The sequence below is a fragment of the Strix uralensis genome, chromosome 32, assembly GCF_047716275.1.
Source record: "Strix uralensis isolate ZFMK-TIS-50842 chromosome 32, bStrUra1, whole genome shotgun sequence".
Classification (NCBI taxonomy): domain Eukaryota; kingdom Metazoa; phylum Chordata; class Aves; order Strigiformes; family Strigidae; genus Strix; species Strix uralensis.
Window position 1 is genome coordinate 819,687 of NC_134003.1, and position 17,428 is coordinate 837,114.

General features: G+C 59.2%; 3 protein-coding genes across 4 annotated transcripts in view; 2 read left to right on the top strand and 1 right to left on the bottom strand.

Moving 5' to 3' along the window:
- Positions 1-181: 181 nt before the first annotated feature.
- Positions 182-5,113, top strand: GLMP (glycosylated lysosomal membrane protein). Its single transcript, XM_074853181.1, has 6 exons — positions 182-274; positions 1,522-1,779; positions 2,073-2,255; positions 2,402-2,620; positions 3,518-3,795; positions 4,082-5,113. The coding sequence occupies exons 1-6, from the start codon at positions 197-199 to the stop codon at positions 4,248-4,250; spliced, it is 1,185 nt and encodes a 394-aa protein (XP_074709282.1). The 5' UTR covers positions 182-196; the 3' UTR covers positions 4,251-5,113.
- Positions 5,114-6,845: 1,732 nt separating this feature from the next.
- Positions 6,846-11,191, bottom strand: TMEM79 (transmembrane protein 79). Its single transcript, XM_074853215.1, has 4 exons — positions 11,060-11,191; positions 7,872-8,699; positions 7,459-7,672; positions 6,846-7,194 (listed from the first exon to the last, which is right to left on the bottom strand). Exons 2-4 carry the CDS (start codon positions 8,602-8,604, stop codon positions 6,990-6,992), a joined length of 1,152 nt encoding a protein of 383 aa, XP_074709316.1. The 5' UTR covers positions 8,605-8,699; positions 11,060-11,191; the 3' UTR covers positions 6,846-6,989.
- A 929-nt stretch (positions 11,192-12,120) lies between these two features.
- SMG5 (SMG5 nonsense mediated mRNA decay factor) overlaps positions 12,121-17,428 on the top strand; it is a 32,948-nt gene continuing 27,640 nt past the window's right edge. For both annotated transcript variants that reach the window (XM_074853409.1, XM_074853410.1), the window contains exon 1: positions 12,121-12,308. In XM_074853409.1, the coding sequence (XP_074709510.1) occupies positions 12,232-12,308 (77 nt within the window). In that variant the 5' untranslated portion in view covers positions 12,121-12,231. The remainder of the gene's footprint in view (positions 12,309-17,428) is intronic.

Below are 17,428 nucleotides of genomic sequence, written 5' to 3' on the forward strand. Positions count from 1 at the left end.
GGAAATACCTCCCTGCCTCTGCGCAGGGCAGGGCGGCGGGCCTGGGGACGCCCCTCGCGGCCGCTGACACGATCTCTCCACCCCAAAAAATCTCTTCTGAAGGGCGGCGGCTCCTTTAAGAGGGTTCCGCGCGGCCCCTTTAAGGCGGGGGGGGGCGGAGGTCTCCGCGCGGTCACGTGAGCGGGGGGATCGCAACATGGCGGCGCGCACGGTGCTGCTGAGCGCGCTGCTGGCGGCGGCGGCGGGGCGGGGCGGGGCTGCGGGCGGCCGCCAGGTGAGCGGGGGGGGGCCGGGGCGGGGGGGGCGGCTCTCGGGGCGGCCGCCGCGGCCTCCAGCCTCTGCGGGGGAGCTCGGCCCGCGCGTAACCGCGCTCCGTGCCCCCGCGGGGCTGAGCCCGCCCGATCGCGGTGATGCGTGGCCCACGGGGAGGGGGGCGGGGAGGAGAGGGGCTGCCTCGGGTCTCCCGGCCGCGGGGCTCAGGCTGGAGCTGGAGGGGACCTGCCCCTGTCTCAGTCCTGCGCGTCAGTGGGGACCCTGCGCTGCCAACCCCGGGCCTGCTGCCCCCACCCCGCCGCGTCCCGGTGCCACCCACCTCCGTCCCTCGTGTCCCCGGGGGCGCTGGGGGCCCCGTGGCTGTGGGCAGGGAAGTGGTTTCACTGCCGGAAAGCGGGGCGGGAAATGCTGACCCAGCGTGTTTAGCAACACCCGGGCCGGGGCAGGACTTGTCGCCCGCAAAACCTCACGGTGAGGCCGAGGCAGCTCATGTCCCTCGTCTGACCAGGGAGCTGCGTGTCCGGAATTACCCCTCGCTGGGTGGGACCGAGCCCCGCTGAGACCTTCCGCTGGGGGCTTGATTGCCAGCCGGCTCAACAGGAGCCAGCAGAGTGCCCAGGGGGCCAAGAAGGCCAATGGCATCCTGGCTTGTACCAGCACTGGCGTGGCCAGCAGGGACAGGGAAGGGATGTGACCCCTGGGCTCGGCACTGGGGAGGCCGCCCCTCGATGAGTGGGTTCAGTTTTGGGCCCCTCACTCCAAAAAGGCCATTGAATGACTCGAGCGTGTCCAGAGAAGGGCAACGGAGCTGGTGCAGGGTCTGGAGCACAGGTGTGATGGGGAGCGGCTGAGGGACCTGGGGGGGTTTAGTGTGGAGAAGAGGAGGCTGAGGGGAGACCTCCTGGCCCTCTGCAACTCCCTGAAAGGAGGGTGCAGAGAGGGGGGAGGAGTCTCCTGAGCCAAGGACCCAGCGGCAGGCCAAGAGGGAATGGCCTCAAGCTGCGCCAGGGCAGGGTCAGACTGGCTCTTCGGAAGGATTTCTTTGCAGAAGGGGTTGTTGGGCGTTGGAATGGGCTGCCCAGGGCAGGGGGGGAGTCCCCATCCCTGGAGGGGTTGAAGAGTCGGGTTGAGCCAGCGCTGAGGGATCTGGTGGAGTTGGGAACGGTCAGGGTGAGGTTCATGGTGGGGCTGGAGGAGCTTCAAGGGCTTTTCCAACCCTCATGATTCTGGGATTCTGGGATTCTGCAGGTGTCGATGCAGTACAACCCTGGCTGGAACAACTCCTCTGTCAACCTGCTCCACGTGCGGGCGGTGGGGCCCAGTGACACCCTGCACTACATCTGGAGCAGTATCGGGGCCCCCACGGTGCTGCTGGTGGCTACGGAGAGCAGGACCAGCTCCCTGGGCATCAACTGGACCCAGCTGCTCTCGCCCGCTCCAGCGGGTGCCATCTGGATCGACCCTCCCAGCAGCATCATCTACTCCACTGCGGTGGTCTTCACCAAGGTACCCCTGAGGAAGGTGGCCCTGCCCCAGGAGAGCTGCCCCATGGCGGAAGGGGCGCAGGGTGTTGCTTGGGGCAGAGCAGGTCGGTCTCAGCTGCAGCAAAACAGCCCCTTGTGTGTTCTACCCTGGTTATCTCCGGCTTGAGCTGTGATGGTGCCTTGAGACGTTTGTTTTCTGTTTGTTTTCTGTCGGTTTTCTGGTGGCAGTGGCAGCCCGTGGACCGTAGCACGAAGCGGTGGTGTCCACAGCACCTGCTAGTGGCTCCCAGCCCCTCTCCCCTTCCTTCTCCCTAGGTGTTTGAGTACAGCGAGGCCCAAACGCTGGAGGAACTCTTCTACCCCACGTACGACCTGTCTGACTTTTCCTGGGACAGTGTCAATCACACCCTGAACCACACAGCCCTGATGGCCGAGTTCACGGGCATCCCGGCCGCCGACCCCAGCGGCAGCTTCTCCAACGGCAGCCTGGCGTTTCGGGTAAGGCCACGGGGGCAGAGAGGGGCTGGGATGCTGCAGGAGAACACGGTGAATATCACGTCCAAAGCACCTTCTGGGGAGGGAACGTTGCTCCTTGGTGTCCCGTGGGGTGACTGTGGTGTCCCTCTGACCTGTGTCCCCTGCAGGTGACAGCCTACGAGGCCAGTGGCCGTGACAGGCCCCTGCCCAGCCTCCTGCACACAGCAAACAGCTCTAAAGTGGAGTTTGTCCTGGCCGGGGTGGCTCCGCGGGGCAACAGCTCCCGATTTGTGCTGGAGGTGGCCACGGTGGAGGAGACGGGGGTGGCGCAGAAGCTGCGCTCGGCGCGCTCCATCGATGACGAGTACACTCCCACCATCTTCGAGGTGAGCGTGGGGTGAGCACTGGGCGTGGGGACATCCCCTGCTGTGGGAACGAGGGTGGGGGTGACGTGGGGCAGCCCGGACAACCTGTGGCTCCCCACTGTGGCCATGAAGACCATCTGCACTTGGGCCACAACAACCCCCAGCAGCGCTCCAGGCCTGGGGAGGAGTGGCTGGAGAGCTGCCAGTCAGAGAGGGACCTGGGGGGGATTGGTAATGAGCCAGCAGTGTGCCCAGGGGGCCAAGAAGGCCAATGGCATCCTGGCTTGTACCAGCACTGGCGTGGCCAGCAGGAACAGGGAAGGGATGTGAGCCCTGGGCTCGGCACTGGGGAGGCCGCCCCTCGATGAGTGGGTTCAGTTTTGGGCCCCTCACTCCAAAAAGGCCATTGAATGACTCGAGCGTGTCCAGAGAAGGGCAACGGAGCTGGTGCAGGGTCTGGAGCACAGGTCTGATGGGGAGCGGCTGAGGGACCTGGGGGGGTTTAGTGTGGAGAAGAGGAGGCTGAGGGGAGACCTCCTGGCCCTCTGCAACTCCCTGAAAGGAGGGTGCAGAGAGGGGGGAGGAGTCTTTTGAGCCAAGGACCCAGCGGCAGGCCAAGAGGGAATGGCCTCAAGCTGCGCCAGGGCAGGGTCAGACTGGCTCTTAGGAAGGATTTCTTTGCAGAAGGGGCTGTTGGGCGTTGGAATGGGCTGCCCAGGGCAGGGGGGGAGTCCCCATCCCTGGAGGGGTTGAAGAGTCGGGTTGAGCCAGCGCTGAGGGATCTGGTGGAGTTGGGAACGGTCAGGGTGAGGTTCATGGTTGGACTGGAGGAGCTTCAAGGGCTTTTCCAGCTGAGAGGATTCTGGGAATCTGTCATCTCCTGCCCTCACCTCACCGCCGTTGCTCTCCCTCCACCAGATGCTCTCCCTGGTAGCCGAGTCCCAGAACGGCAGCTCCACGCTCAGCTTCCTGCAGTGGAAGGCGACAGCCTACGGCTCCCAGACCCCCAGGCGCGAGGACAACATCCAGTGCCGCTCTCGTGGCCTGCAGGCAGCCAACTGGACCCTACCCGTGTCCAGCATTGTCCGTGCCTACTTTGGGGAGGGGGTAGGCAGCACCTACACCGTCAGCGCCATCAATATCTCTTTTGGGGGAGAGGATGGAAAGGTTTACCAGGAGAAGCGCTACCTTAGCTGGTGAGTGGGGTCCGTTGTGCGTGAGATGCTGCTCTCCCAGCTAAGAACTGGGGGGAAATGCGAGGTTACAGGGTTTATCGGTTTTATCTCCTTTCAAAAGTGTGTGTTTTCTTATAATCCTGTAGCCAGGGGTTTTGCAGTTTACTGATGCTCTCCCTCACTCCTCCCCCTCTCCTGCCAAGAAATCCTGATCTGGCCCTGTCAGGGTAGAAAGCCCTGGATATTCCCCCCCTGGGACACGGCTGATCCCCACCCCACGGCTGATTTATCTCCTCCCCTCCCGCAGGTCAGCGCTGCTGGGCTTCGGGCAGCCCCCTAAGGACACCTTCTCCCCCCTCGTCATCTCCATCATGGCGGTGGCACTGGGGACCCCCATGGGGATGCTGCTGGTGGGCAGCTGCCTGGTTCTCTTGGCCCAGAGGAAACGCTACTCTGAGTACGAGCCCATCAACTGAGTGGGACACTCTCTGGAGAGACCCCCAGGATCCTTCTTGTCGCCAGGAAACGACCGCGGCTGCTGCAGGGGCTCCAGTGTCTGCAATCTCTTCTCTGTCCTCCCTCTGTCCCTGCAGTCCAGCCTTGGAGGGGACCAGGGCAACATTTGCAGCAGTTGCCCACGTCGCATATCGCTCTGTCCTGCTCCGTCCCACTGCCCAGATCCTGCATCTGATTTCACTTCTTCCTGTTTTTTCCTGGTCCGTCCAGCCAAGGGAAGTGACTAGCAGGAGTTGGTCAGGGTCACCTTGACCCGCGGGATGATCCTCCTCCTCCCAAGGGGTAAAACCACTGTTGTGTGTCTGCAGCAGCCGGGGCTGGGCCCTTCCGGAGCGCTCCAGGGTTCTTCGGGTGCCTCCAACCCAGGAGCAGGGCTGCAGGACAGGGTTGGGGACCAGTTACTGCTCCTGCCAGCGTGCAGGGTGCCTTGCTGCTTCTCGCTGTGCCGGGGGCATCCCAGGACAGCCCCCCTCAACCCAGCTGGGCCTCACAGACTCCCCAGTCCCCAACAGGCACTTTCTGCTGCGCTGGCCTCGGTGAGGGCTGCTGGTGCAAGAGGGAAACCCAGTGCTGCTTTGCAGCAGCTGCTTGAGCTCAGGTATGTCCTGTCAGCCCATAAAGGGCTGATCCAGCCTTGCTGTTGGCTGTTGGCTCTGCAGGGCTGGCTCGGAGGTGCTATCCAGGTGCTTGAAGCCATGGGGCAAGCGTGGTCTGTGGCTGCTGGGTGTTTGCAGAGGTACCCTCTCACTTGGGGGTGTGCTGGGTTTTCACGTTCTCCATCACTGACTTGTCTTCGACCAAATAAAGTGGATTTCTAAGAGCAGTTTCTCGTGGAAACACTGCACTACGGGTGAGTGCGAGGAGAGCAGCTCTGGGGTTTCACAGGGTGCTGAAGCTCAGCAGGAGCCAAGGTGTCAAAACACCTCTGAGAGGACGGAGGCTCCCTGCCCCTGGATTGCCAGTCAGAGAGGGACCTGGGGGGGTGACTGATAATGAGCCAGCAGTGTGCCCAGGGGGCCAAGAAGGCCAATGGCATCCTGGCTTGTACCAGCACTGGCGTGGCCAGCAGGGACAGGGAAGGGATGTGACCCCTGGGCTCGGCACTGGGGAGGCCGCCCCTCGATGAGTGGGTTCAGTTTTGGGCCCCTCACTCCAAAAAGGCCCTTGAATGACTCGAGCGTGTCCAGAGAAGGGCAACGGAGCTGGTGCAGGGTCTGGAGCACAGGTCTGATGGGGAGCGGCTGAGGGACCTGGGGGGGTTTAGTGTGGAGAAGAGGAGGCTGAGGGGAGACCTCCTGGCCCTCTGCAACTCCCTGAAAGGAGGGTGCAGAGAGGGGGGAGGAATCTCTTGAGCCAAGGACCCAGCGGCAGGCCAAGAGGGAATGGCCTCAAGCTGCGCCAGGGCAGGGTCAGACTGGCTCTTCGGAAGGATTTCTTTGCAGAAGGGGTTGTTGGGCGTTGGAATGGGCTGCCCAGGGCAGGGGGGGAGTCCCCATCCCTGGAGGGGTTGAAGAGTCGGGTTGACCCAGCGCTGAGGGATCTGGTGGAGTTGGGAACGGTCAGGGTGAGGTTCATGGTGGGGCTGGAGGAGCTTCGAGGGCTTTTCCAACCCGCATGATGCTGGGATTCTGTGACTCCTGCCCTGCAGCAGCGTGTGGGGCTCTGGGGTGGTTTTGCCTCTGAGCCATGGGCTCAGCGTGAGCCCAGGCCGTGGGCCACGTCTCTGCTGAGAAGAGCATTTGCCAGAGCCAGCCTGTTCCCATTCTCTGACTGCGGTGGGGCAGCTGCAGCCGTGATACAGCATTCAGGGATGGGAGGTGGGACAAGCTGAACACTCGGCAGATCTAGGGATGGAGGGGCTTCCCCTTCATTGGGTGGATTTTTAACTGTTTTGGGTTATGCCTGAGAATCGGAAAACTGAGACAATGAGACGTGCATGGGGCTGGACTCCCGGGGGTCCCTTTGTGTCTGCAGAGGACTCCGAGGTGGGGCGCAGCCTGGGTGCCCGTTCTGCGGGAGGATCGGCCGCCCCCAGCTGCAGCAACCCTGGTGCTATCTCCCCCATCCCGGCTTCTCCCGCCTCCCTCCTTGGGGCAGGGCTCCCTCTCTCCTACCCGGCCAACTGCTTTGTGAACCAGGTGCTGAACCTCCCGCAGGAGGAAGAGGAGGAGGGAGCAGCTGGGCGGGACTGGCCACCCCACCCTGCAGGGAGCCAGGAGCAGGGTGCGGGGCTGGCGAGCGCTGGGAGATGGACAGTTGGGGGAAACACCATTTTTTCCCCTCTTGGAAACATCATTTTGGGGCTGGATGCTGGCACACTGTGGGCGAAGCTACCAGCAGTGATTCCGAGGGGAATTTAACCCACCCTCCGCAAACCAGCCACAGAACCACTTGGTGAAGGGTTTTATTGGGCAAAGCCAGCTCCAGCAGCTCAGTCAAATCCCACCCCACCCCATCCTCATGGAATGGGGCTCCCTGGGTCTTGCTCCGGGCCCCGTTCGCCCTCCTGCAGAAAACTCCCAGTGCAGAGGGTTTTGTCGGGCGCCCAGCAAAACCTTGCCGGGTCCGGGCAGGGAGCAGGGGCCCAGCCAGGTCTGCCCACACCCCTCCACCTTCAGGGCTCACCAGACAAGGCAGCGAGGAGAGCTCAACCCCTCTGCACCGCGGGGTCCAGGCACCCCATCTCCCCGGGGCCTCCCTCACCCCCAGTAGCGGAGTTTGGCCCCGCTGTCCTTGGAGCGGTCCTCGGGCTTTGGCGTCGCCACAGCGAGGAGGTTTTCGGGCTCCAGGACAAACATGCTGTAAAGGTTCCAGAGTAGCATGGCCAGGAGGGGCAGGAAGGTCATGGTGAAGCCGAAGGCGCGGAAGGAGCGCCCGATGGCGTACGACAGCCAGTAAATCAACCTGGAGAGGGCACAGAGGTGCGGGCTCAGCAAGGGCGATGCCTTGGGGCCGGCACCCAGCTTTGCTCAGGGGTTCTCACCCCAGCAAGGGTTTGCCAGGCGTGGAAGTGGGATGGAGCAACCCTGCCCCTGTGCCAGCTTTCCTGGTTATTGTTGGCCAGGTGAGGCACTACCGGAGCCGGAGTTTGCACCAAGGTGTGGTGTTTGCACCCCATTTGCACCCCAGGCACTGCCGCAGGCCAGGGAGGGTAAAGAAGCCACTTACCGGGAGATGGCAAAAAGCCCCGTGAGCAGGGGGATGAGCTTGAGGACCTCCTGGGGGAGGTAGGTGGCCAGCACAGCCATGTTGAAGAAGTAGAGGATGAAGAGATGGACAGACTGGGAGACGTAGGTGCGGTGGATCTCCACCTCCCGCTGCAGCTCCCCGAAGGGCTCCAGTGCGGAGGAGCAGAGGCGGGAGATGCCGCTGACGATCATCCCTGGGGGGGCAGAGAGAGGGGCTGGGAGTGAAACTGCGCTGGGGCCCGAGGGCTGGGGGAGATGCAACGGGGTGGGAAAACTCAGTCTGCTGCTCCTGGTGGGAGCAACGGAGCTGCAAAGAGCTCAGCGCCGGCTCTACGCACCAACCCAGCCCAGCGATGGGGACAAAGGGCTTTTTACACCAACCCCGCGGCTCACCCAGAACGATGGGGAACGTGGCAAAGGCAGCGCAGCGCAGGGTGTAGACCAGGCGGGCGCTGACGGTGGGCAGCAGCGGGGCGTCAAAAGGCAGGAAGGCGTAGGCCCCGTAGATGAGGCAGGGGCAGAGGAGCAGGGCCCCCACCACTGAGGCCACGGCCTTGAGGTTGTGGGTGCCGCAGTCCCTGGCGCACGGGCACCGTGGCCCCTCGGTCGGTGGCTTGGCCGCTCGCCCCTCGAAGCCCAGTGGGTCCCTGTAGCGCGAGGGGCCGAGGGGAAGGAAGACCTGCTTCTGGCGGAGGCAGTCGGCTCTGTCGTTGTGGGGGACGTGGCCCCCCTTGCCCTCCTCCCGGGGCCACGGGGCAGGTTGTTTCTTCTGCTTGCCAGGTGTCCGCTCAATGCACTGTGGGTCGATGGGCACAAAGACGTGGGCCGCCATCACGGGTAGCCCGGGGGCTTCCTCATCTTTGGCCTCAGCTGGGGGGCAGGTGAGAGCAGCCTCCTCAGGGTCTTCACGGCCTCCTTCAGGACTTGAGCGCCTCTTCGTCTCCGCCGGCTCTGGCTGGCCCTGGGTGCTGTGCTGGGACCGGTCCCATGGCAGGGTGGCATCAGGGTCCCCTGGGTGTTCATCCAGGGCTGATGGCACCTTGTCCAGGGGGGCAGGCAGGGCCACCTTCCCCAGCTCCAGCAAAGCCACCTCCTCAGGGGGCAGGATGGGGTCAGCAGCAGCCATGAGAGTGCTGGGGATGCAGCTGGGGGCTGGCAAGAAACTCTCCTGCGTTTTGGGGTGTCGAGAGTGGACGAGGTTCCTGTCCTTTCCGCTTCACCCTGTGCCAGGAGAAAGAAGACAGATAAAATACAGCAGAAACGAGAGGTTTGGGGTCATGCACGCAGCCGCTGTTACAACATGAGGTACAAATAGCGCTGAGGGATCTGGTGGAGTTGGGAACGGTCAGGGTGAGGTTCATGGTTGGACTGGAGGAGCTTCGAGGGCTTTTCCAACCCAGATGAGTCTGGGATTCTGAACTGGTAGCTGCTGCCCCTGGAGTCCCCATCGCCTGCCTGCCCTTCCGCTGGTAGGAGAAAGCAGAGCCCAGCGTCCCCGTGCTCTCACGCCCTGCCAGCGCACCCAGCCCACGGCAGCGGGTTCAGGGCTCGTGTTTCTTACTGATGTCCTGAAATTTGTGTAGGATGATGCTTCAGGTAAAACATTCTCACCGAACTGCAGTAATGTATGCACCTTGCTGGAACACAGACCATTTTGCCTAGTATAGCTTCCTTCTCGACCTTAATTCCCCGTTGACATCCTTCCAAAGATGAAGACCCAATGGGCAAAAATCTAGATTTTTCCTGAAGGAAGCTGCTCTTCTAGACTTCATCCTCACCCCAAAAGTCTCCTTTTAACTCACAGTGCTCAGTCTCACATGTCTGTCCTTCTCTGCTTCGGTGCTTGAAAACTTTTGTTTAGCAAAGAATTTGCTTTCAACCTACATTTGACTTCCTGCTCACATCAGGGAGTGACTGCCTATCTCCTCCTTCCCCTGCAGGTCTGATCGTAGATGCTATACTACTAAAACCTCGTTATTTTTACAAAAATCTACTCCAGTGCAGTATGAAGCGTTATAAATAATTAAAGAAACACTAGAGTTGTCAAAATAAATGAACAAAGTGCACTTTGAGAGGCATGCTCTTGGCTTATTGGGGGTTTGTTCAGTTAGCAGTTGAATCTCAGACTTCAGTCCCTGGAAATATCCACCAGAAATGCAACAGTGAGCCTTTGTCTTTCTCCCAGAGTCATCTAGGAACAGGGCTGGACATCAAATATCACGTATAAAACACCAAGTGCCAGTCTCCTCTTGGCCTTTCCAGGCAAAGCAAGGACTGAAAACGCATCCAACCACGCATCCAACGCCTGTGGGCACCGCTGCCCAGAGCTGGGCGCCTGGTGAGCCCCGGGTCTGGCTGCAAAACAGCAGCAGCCTGGGAATTGCTTCCCCACCTGGCCAAATATCGCAGGGCACGAGCCCTGGCACGGGGGGCAGCTGGACACTGCCTCGCCGATGCAACTGCCTCCACCCGCGGCTCCGTCCCATGCCAGATCCGTGGGGAGATACTTGGGGAGAGGTGGCCAGGCCGTGTCTAGGGACCACTAAAGCCAGGATGAGCCAGATTTGCTGCCTTTTGTGGCTGAGATTGATCTGGGGCGGGCACAGGAGGCTGCTGGGCGCCACTTGCGGTGGGGGAGCAGGAAATCCAGGCAGAAATCTCACATTTTTCCTCTCTTAGCAGGGGATCCCTGTCTCTTAGCCCGTCCCAGGTATTGCTGGCTGCAGGTATGAAAATCTCTCGCTCTCTCTTCTGGGCACATTCGTCCCTGCACCCCCAGAAGGACCCGTGGCCTGGCCACAGGCGTGGGGAAACTGAGGCACAGAGCGGCACAGGGCTTCCTCCAAGGCCCACACAAGGGAGTGGGGCTAAAGCAGCTTCCTGCGCCTCACAGAATCACAGAATTGGCTAGGTTGGAAAAGACCTTGAAGATCATCCAGTCCAACCATTGACCTAACACTGACAGATCCCAACTCCACCAGATCCCTCAGCGCTGGCTCAACCCGACTCTTCAACCCCTCCAGGGATGGGGACTCCCCCCCTGCCCTGGGCAGCCCATTCCAACGCCCAACAACCCCTTCTGCAAAGAAATCCTTCCTAAGAGCCAGTCTGACCCTGCCCTGGCGCAGCTTGAGGCCATTCCCTCTTGGCCTGCCGCTGGGTCCTTGGCTCAAGAGACTCCTCCCCCCTCTCTGCACCCTCCTTTCAGGGAGTTGCAGAGGGCCAGGAGGTCTCCCCTCAGCCTCCTCTTCTCCACACTAAACCCCCCCAGGTCCCTCAGCCGCTCCCCATCAGACCTGTGCTCCAGACCCTGCACCAGCTCCGTTGCCCTTCTCTGGACACGCTCGAGTCATTCAATGGCCTTTTTGGAGTGAGGGGCCCAAAACTGAACCCACTCATCGAGGGGCGGCCTCCCCAGTGCCGAGTACAGGGGCAAGATCCCTTCCCTGTCCCTGCTGGCCACGCTAGTGCTGATACAAGCCTCGCACGCCTCCATCTCCCCACTCCCAGCCCCACTCCTTCGTCGCCCCACGGGACACAGGAGGAAGCTGGCACCAGGCTCCCCTCGCTGCGAGACTTACTTGGGAAGAAGTGGGGGGCCATAGGGCTGGGGGCCGCGCAGCAGCGGAAGCTCTGCTGGGAGCCTGCGAAACGCTTCCACAGTCTCTCCCCGCCGCCGTCTGGACTTCAAACCAGTTTAACCAGCTAAGGTGGGGCCGGGCTGAAAGGGGCAGGCACAGCAGCCTCGCCCGACGCGGCGCTGAGCCCGCCGGCGGCCCCTCAGCCCTGGGCTGGCCCCGAGCCCTTCCCGTGGCCTCAGCGGGCCCCTCCATGGCGTGGGGCAGCCACCACGTAGGAGCAAGCACCAGGCAGCGCGTCCCCCTTCGTGGGGCGCCGGGAGGGCTGGGGCCTGGTGAAGGAGACGCCCCAGTGTTTGTCTGCCATGGGACAGGCCAGGATCTCTGGGCTGCTCCTGCGCGAGCCGTGGCCACGCCGAGGGGGTGAAGCGCCAAAGGGATGGGGAGTCCCTGCCCCAGCCAGCAGCACCTGGTTTTCATGCTACATGGCGGCATGAAGGGACTCCCAGGACCGGGGAGGGAGGGATTCCTCCCACCCTTCTGTCCAGCTGGGCCGCCCACGGCCCCCACAGCGATGGTGGCGCCTGTTTGAGCCCCCCGAGCTCCAGGCGGCCCTGAGGCGCCAAGGCAGAGGGACGCCCACCCCACAGCTCTGCCAGGCCCGTAGCGTGGGGCAGCCACGGGGAGGGCCCAGCAGGTCCACAGGGAGGGCCCAGCAGGCCCACAGTGGGATCCCGCAGCAGCCCTCAGGCCCGGCTACCAGCGCTGCTGCCCTCATCCAGCGCGCAGGGCGACTAATAAAGCTCATTGACTGACGCCGGCGCGGCCGCCATATTGCCAGCACTAAGTGCTGGCGCGGCGGGCGCGTGTGTGCGCGGAGGGGATGGCGGAACTCTCGCGAGATGACGCCGCGCAGCCGCCATATTGCCAGCACTAAGTGCTGGCGCGGCGAGAGGCGCGATTCTCGCGAGGTGAGACCGGCCCCGCCGCCGCCATGTTTGCCCGCCGCTCGCCGCTCTCGCGGCAAGTCTCGCGAGAACTGCGCGGGGCAGGGGGCAGCCGCGCAGCCATGGCGGCCGAGCGGGGCCGGGGGCGGCGGCGGCGGCGGCGCGGCCGGTGCTGAGGGGGCGGTGGGCCGCGCCCGGACGGGCTGGGCCTTGCCCTTGCCGGGCGCCATGAGCCAGGGCGGCGGGGCCACCGGCGAGAGCGGCGAGCCGGAGGCCAAGGTGCTGCACACTAAGCGGCTGTACCGGTGAGGAGAGGGGCATCGAGGGAGGGGAGGGCGGGGGGAGTGTGAGGGTCCGCGGGGGAGATGAAGGGGGTCAGGGGAGATGAGGGGGCCGGGGAAAGGAGATGAGGGGGTCCGGGGAAACTAGGGGGGCCAGGGGGAAGAAAGGAGATGGGGCGGGGTCCAGAGGAGGTTGGGGAGGGCCGGCGCGAAGGGGGGGGGGCGATCGGGGGGAGATTGGGGGGCCCGGAGAAAGGGGCTGGGGAACCAGGGGAGTTTAAGGAGACCAGGGGGGAGGAAAGGAGATGGGGGGGATCCAGAGGAAAACGGGTATGACAAGGGTGAAGGAGATTGGAGCGTGGGGGAGGACGGGGAGCTGGGGAGACTAGAGAGGACCAAGGGGAATGGGGTCGGGGGGATTTAGGGAAGATGGAAGGGAAAGCGGTGGGGGAATTAGTCAGGGAAGATTTAGGGGAGCTGGGGAAGGAGATGGCAGAATCGAGGAAGGACTGGGGATTAACGGGGAGAGGTGATGGGGGTGGGATCCGGGGGAGATTGGAGGGGAACCTGGGGAGGCTGGGGGAAATCAGGGGAAAGGGGATTGGAGGGATGTTCAGGAAAGACAGGGGAAGGAGTTGTCAGGATTTAGGGAAGATTGGGGGAAACAGGGCAAGGGGATGGTGGAATTTAGGGAAGATTGATGTGAAGAAAATTGGGGAGAATCCAGGGGAAGTGGGCAGTGCTAAGTGAAAGGAGAATGGGGAAATTTAGGGAAGGTTAAGGGGAAGGGATCCAGAGGAGATGAGCAATATGTGGTGTGGGGGGTGGTACTGGTGAAAAAGGGTATGGGGCATCCAGGGCAGATGAGTCAAAACAAAAGGTGGTGGGGAAAGGAGCTGTGGGGGATCCAGGTAAGATGGGAGAACAGTGGAGAAATGGGGAGAAGGCAGCAGGTGGGAGGGTAAGTATGGGGTCAGGGGGAAGGGGTCGCGGAGCACCCAGGGAGATGGGTCAGGACATGGGCTGTGGAGGAAGGAGTTATGTGGGATTCAGGGAGGTGGGTAGGAGATGGCGGGGGCTGAGGGCGAAGGAGGGTGTAGGGATGCAGTGGGATAAGGGCAAGATGAGGGGGTCTCTGGCATTGGCAGTAGACAGGGATTGTGTGGAAAGTGCTGGAGAAGAGTGTGTGATGAGCAGGAGCTTGAGCCACGGCACTTTTTGGCTGTATGGAGGGCAAGACTGCTTTAACTGCAGATCTTCCCAACAAAACGCTCTCTGGGACTCCACTCCCGCTAACATCTCTGCACTGTGCATTGGAAATAGTGTCAGAAGATGGGATTCAGGAAATAATGATGGCCTTGATCAGCTCAACCCAGCAGGGATGAGATGCCACGCTGTCAGCACTGAGGTGCCTGTCCTCTGCTCTGCTGATGACCTGTTTTGTGAGCGTGGCTCAGAAATTGTCCCCTTCTGTCTCAGTTTCTCCATTAGTAAAGCAGATTCATAGTGGAGTTTCAGCAGTGGCAGCGTGGTTTCAAAGATGAGCAAAATGATGAAGGCAAGAGATGGATTTTATGTTGGGGTCCATTTTCCTTTTGTCTCGATGACTTGCTCGGTGACAGTGGGCATGTCCTTTCATCTCGTGTCCTCCTCTAAAGCAGGGCTAGGCTTGCCTCCCTCAGAGATCCGGCAAGAGCCTTGCCCAAAAGTCCAAAGCAGTAATAGCAGGTTTGAGTGGTAGTTACTAGAATTTGCTTGTTTCCGTGATGCGCTTCGTACAAGCACGTTCCCTGCGCTTTGAAGTTCTTTTAGGTGCATTTCTTTTTCCTATTGCGAGGTCAGTGGTAAAACACAGTGGCTTGGATTACCCGAGGTGTGGGCTGCCTCGTCGTGCTGGAAGCGCCTCCGGGGCTGCGGAGCTCTGTATCTGCTGTCACGCTGAGATACCCCATTTGATCTTCGGGGTGGTTTCCCACGGCTGCTAGTGCAGCAGAACGCCTTGCCCACTGCCACCTGAGGTGTGGTGGACAGGGTTGGAGAGGGTGTACGTGCTCCTGCTTGCAAAGTAGAATGCATTTTGTTTAAACCGTCTTCTTCATGGTTTGTGGTCGCAGTGGCCCAGGCCTGTGCGTGCCGCTGGGCTCACCTGACGAGCGGTACCTCACTGTTCCTCTGGAGCTCGCAAGGGAACGTCCCTTGATCGGACATGGGAATGGTCATCAAGGCAAGGAATTGATTGTTTTCTGTTTAAATTGTTAGGGCAGAATAAGGTGTGTGGTTGCTTTATAGCATTTTTACAGCAGAAAAAGAAAACCATGCTCCTGTAGAGATGGCTCTTCTTTTCGCTGGAAGTAAATACTGCGATTTTAGGGCAGGATTTATAATACCTGCAGTGGCCGCAAATTTTCTTGCTACGTAGCTGATAGCTCTCTTAGCAAGCTTTCTACCTTAACAGTCTCTTGTCAATTCTTCTCTATTTCAGCCCGAAGTTCAGTTAGATGAAGCGGTAACTTCCTGTCCTCTAAGAAGCACGTTGTACTTTGTGTGATGGCTGACTGTCTCTGGAAACTTTTGGCCATCGGATTAATCAGTGCCTTTGAATCGCAGATGTTTGAATGGCACAATCCCAGCTATAAACTGTGCTCACGTGGGATCAGCTTTGTGTCTGCTTGTGAGAGCAGTGGGAGCTGAGCTCAGGTCTCCCTTGGCCACTGGAGTGTCCTTTTGGATTTGAGGTTGCCCATCACTGTTTGTAGAACGGTCGGTCTTTAATCTTTTCCATTTAACTCTTCCTGGATTGATAATCCCCAAGTTTCACTTCAGAACGTGGCAACTGGATTATCCTGGGAGGTGTTTTACAGTGTATGTTTTAGCGTAGGATGACTGGATTTATTTTACTTCTTTTCCGGATTCTGGGTAACCATTAGCTCATTGGCTTTGCGTTACTATTCTTGCCTGCCAGCCTTGTTCTGGGCAGTATTATTTGTGTACTGACACATGCCAGAATACAAATGAATGGCTGCAGTACTTTTTCCCTGAGAAATGTCTTACTCCTCAGAGACTGTGGCTATTAGTGACGTATTAAATAAAGAAATAGAGAGAGGACAAATAACCCTCCCCTGCTGTCTTGCCCCATCCCGGAATGTTGATGGCACAGAAAGAAAGTGATAGATGAGTGTCTGCGTGGCTGAAGAGGACTTCGCGTTGGACCATTTCCACCCTGCTTGGCATGATGTGCTGTACTTGGTTCTTTTAATAGACTGGCATCTGATTTGCCTCCTCGGTGGTTCTGATGTGCTGTCTGAAAGCAACGTTTAAGCCCAGCAGGTATAAAAATGGGTACTGGGACAAAATTTGGCCTCTTAACTGCCGAGTAAAATTCAGTCCATGGTCTCAAGCCACCCAAGGCACAAATGCTAAATTGCATTTCAACCAGTGCATGGTCTGTAGCGCCTGGCTTGATGTTTCCTAACATTTGTGAAGTGAGGCTGGCTCCTGTACCTTTTTGTCCTCACCGTGTCCCCTTTCCTCACCACTGCGGACACAGGATCCTTGCAGGTCATTGCTGGCTGTCACAGATTCTTTGCTACTCCTGCCTCGACCTCCTGCAGCAGCACCAGGAGCTCATGCTGAGAAGAAGACATTTTAGCTGTCCATTTGCTTGCAACTTGGAAAGTGGGTTCTGGCAACTGCTTTTTCAGTAATTTCTGTCATTTCACGGGTGTGCTGCGCAGCATCACGATGCATTTCTGTCACTGCTGAACTCAGGAGGATTCTTGAATGAGGTTTTGTGACCCCCTTTTTTTTTCAGATATTAAAAAAAATAGAGGCTTGTTTGGCATGCGAGCTACTGAGCAGTGAGAGAACCTGGACCATGTGCCCATAAAGGAATCTGAATTGGTTAAGTGGCGGGAGAAGGAGTCGGTGTTGAACCTTCGAGTACAGTTGACTTGCACGTGAGGATTTGGCCGCACGGGTTCACACCTGCACATGTGACATCCCATCCTAAGGGCTGACCGTGACCTTGGATGCAGGTGTCAACTGTAGACACCGCAAAATCATTTCCCACCTTGAGGTGTCGGTGACATGTGAGCTTGTGTCAGACACAGCAGCTGCCGATTCGGTGCCCAGCGAATGCGTTTTTCCAGCTATTTTGAAGATGTAGAGACTGCCTATTTTGGGAATAGAGGATCATAGTTTTCCTATACTTCTCTCTGGGAATCAAATGAGTCAGCAGTTCCCTTTTCTTCTGGTCACCCTTCTGCATAGGAAACAAATCGGTTCCCTGTGAGCCACAGTTTGTTTCCTGCTGCAGCGCTCACTGCAGAGGGTCTTTGAGAGATATAGTGACAGGACATTAATCACAGGTTGCAGTAAGGATTTGTTTATTGCCTGCTGCTTTGTGGGGATCTATTTTGGGGAAACTAAACGTGGCCGGGGGGGGGCTTGTTGGGTTTTTTTCTCTCCCCTCGGTATGCTGTGAGCTTGGATGAATGCCTTTTACCTGTAAAGTATTTTACTCGCTTGCCTGACTTGCTGGTGAGGGTATTGGGTTGTTAGAGTTTGCAAAGGACCTTCAGGCCATGTGGGAAAGATGCTTGTGAGCAGAAGTGGCTGTGGACGTCAAGGTCAGTAGCAGACTTCTGTATGTGGTTCTTCTCTATTCTTGATTTTCTTTATGATTATTTAGAAAGAAGTTGGTTCAACTCTGTGGTGTTTTGACCTTCCAAGCCATTGTGTAAGACAGTCCTATTCCCTACACTCCTCTTCTTCTGTCCGGTTCTGGTTTACTGAAGACAAATGAGATTTCCAGTTATCCTTGGATGAAAGGCTTCCTGTGACATAGCATGAGATGGCACACTTTGAGCTCCTGAACGTTCTGATTTTTTTCCAGGGAGGTTCCTTTTGGTTTGTGAAAGGAGATTTGCCTTGCTAGTAAGGGGCTGGTATATGACACAGTTGCTTTGCAGTAGTATCTGTAGTTTTCAAGGAAGTGGTGGTGGTTTCAGCCTACCTCCTTAGCATATGGTTTTGCATGCTTTTGCTTGCAAATGCCGTGCAGGTGCCCTGTGTTCAATCTGGCCACCATTTGTGCACGTGCACAGAAGAAAGGTTCGGTCATTGCGTTGTGCTGCGGGTGCGAG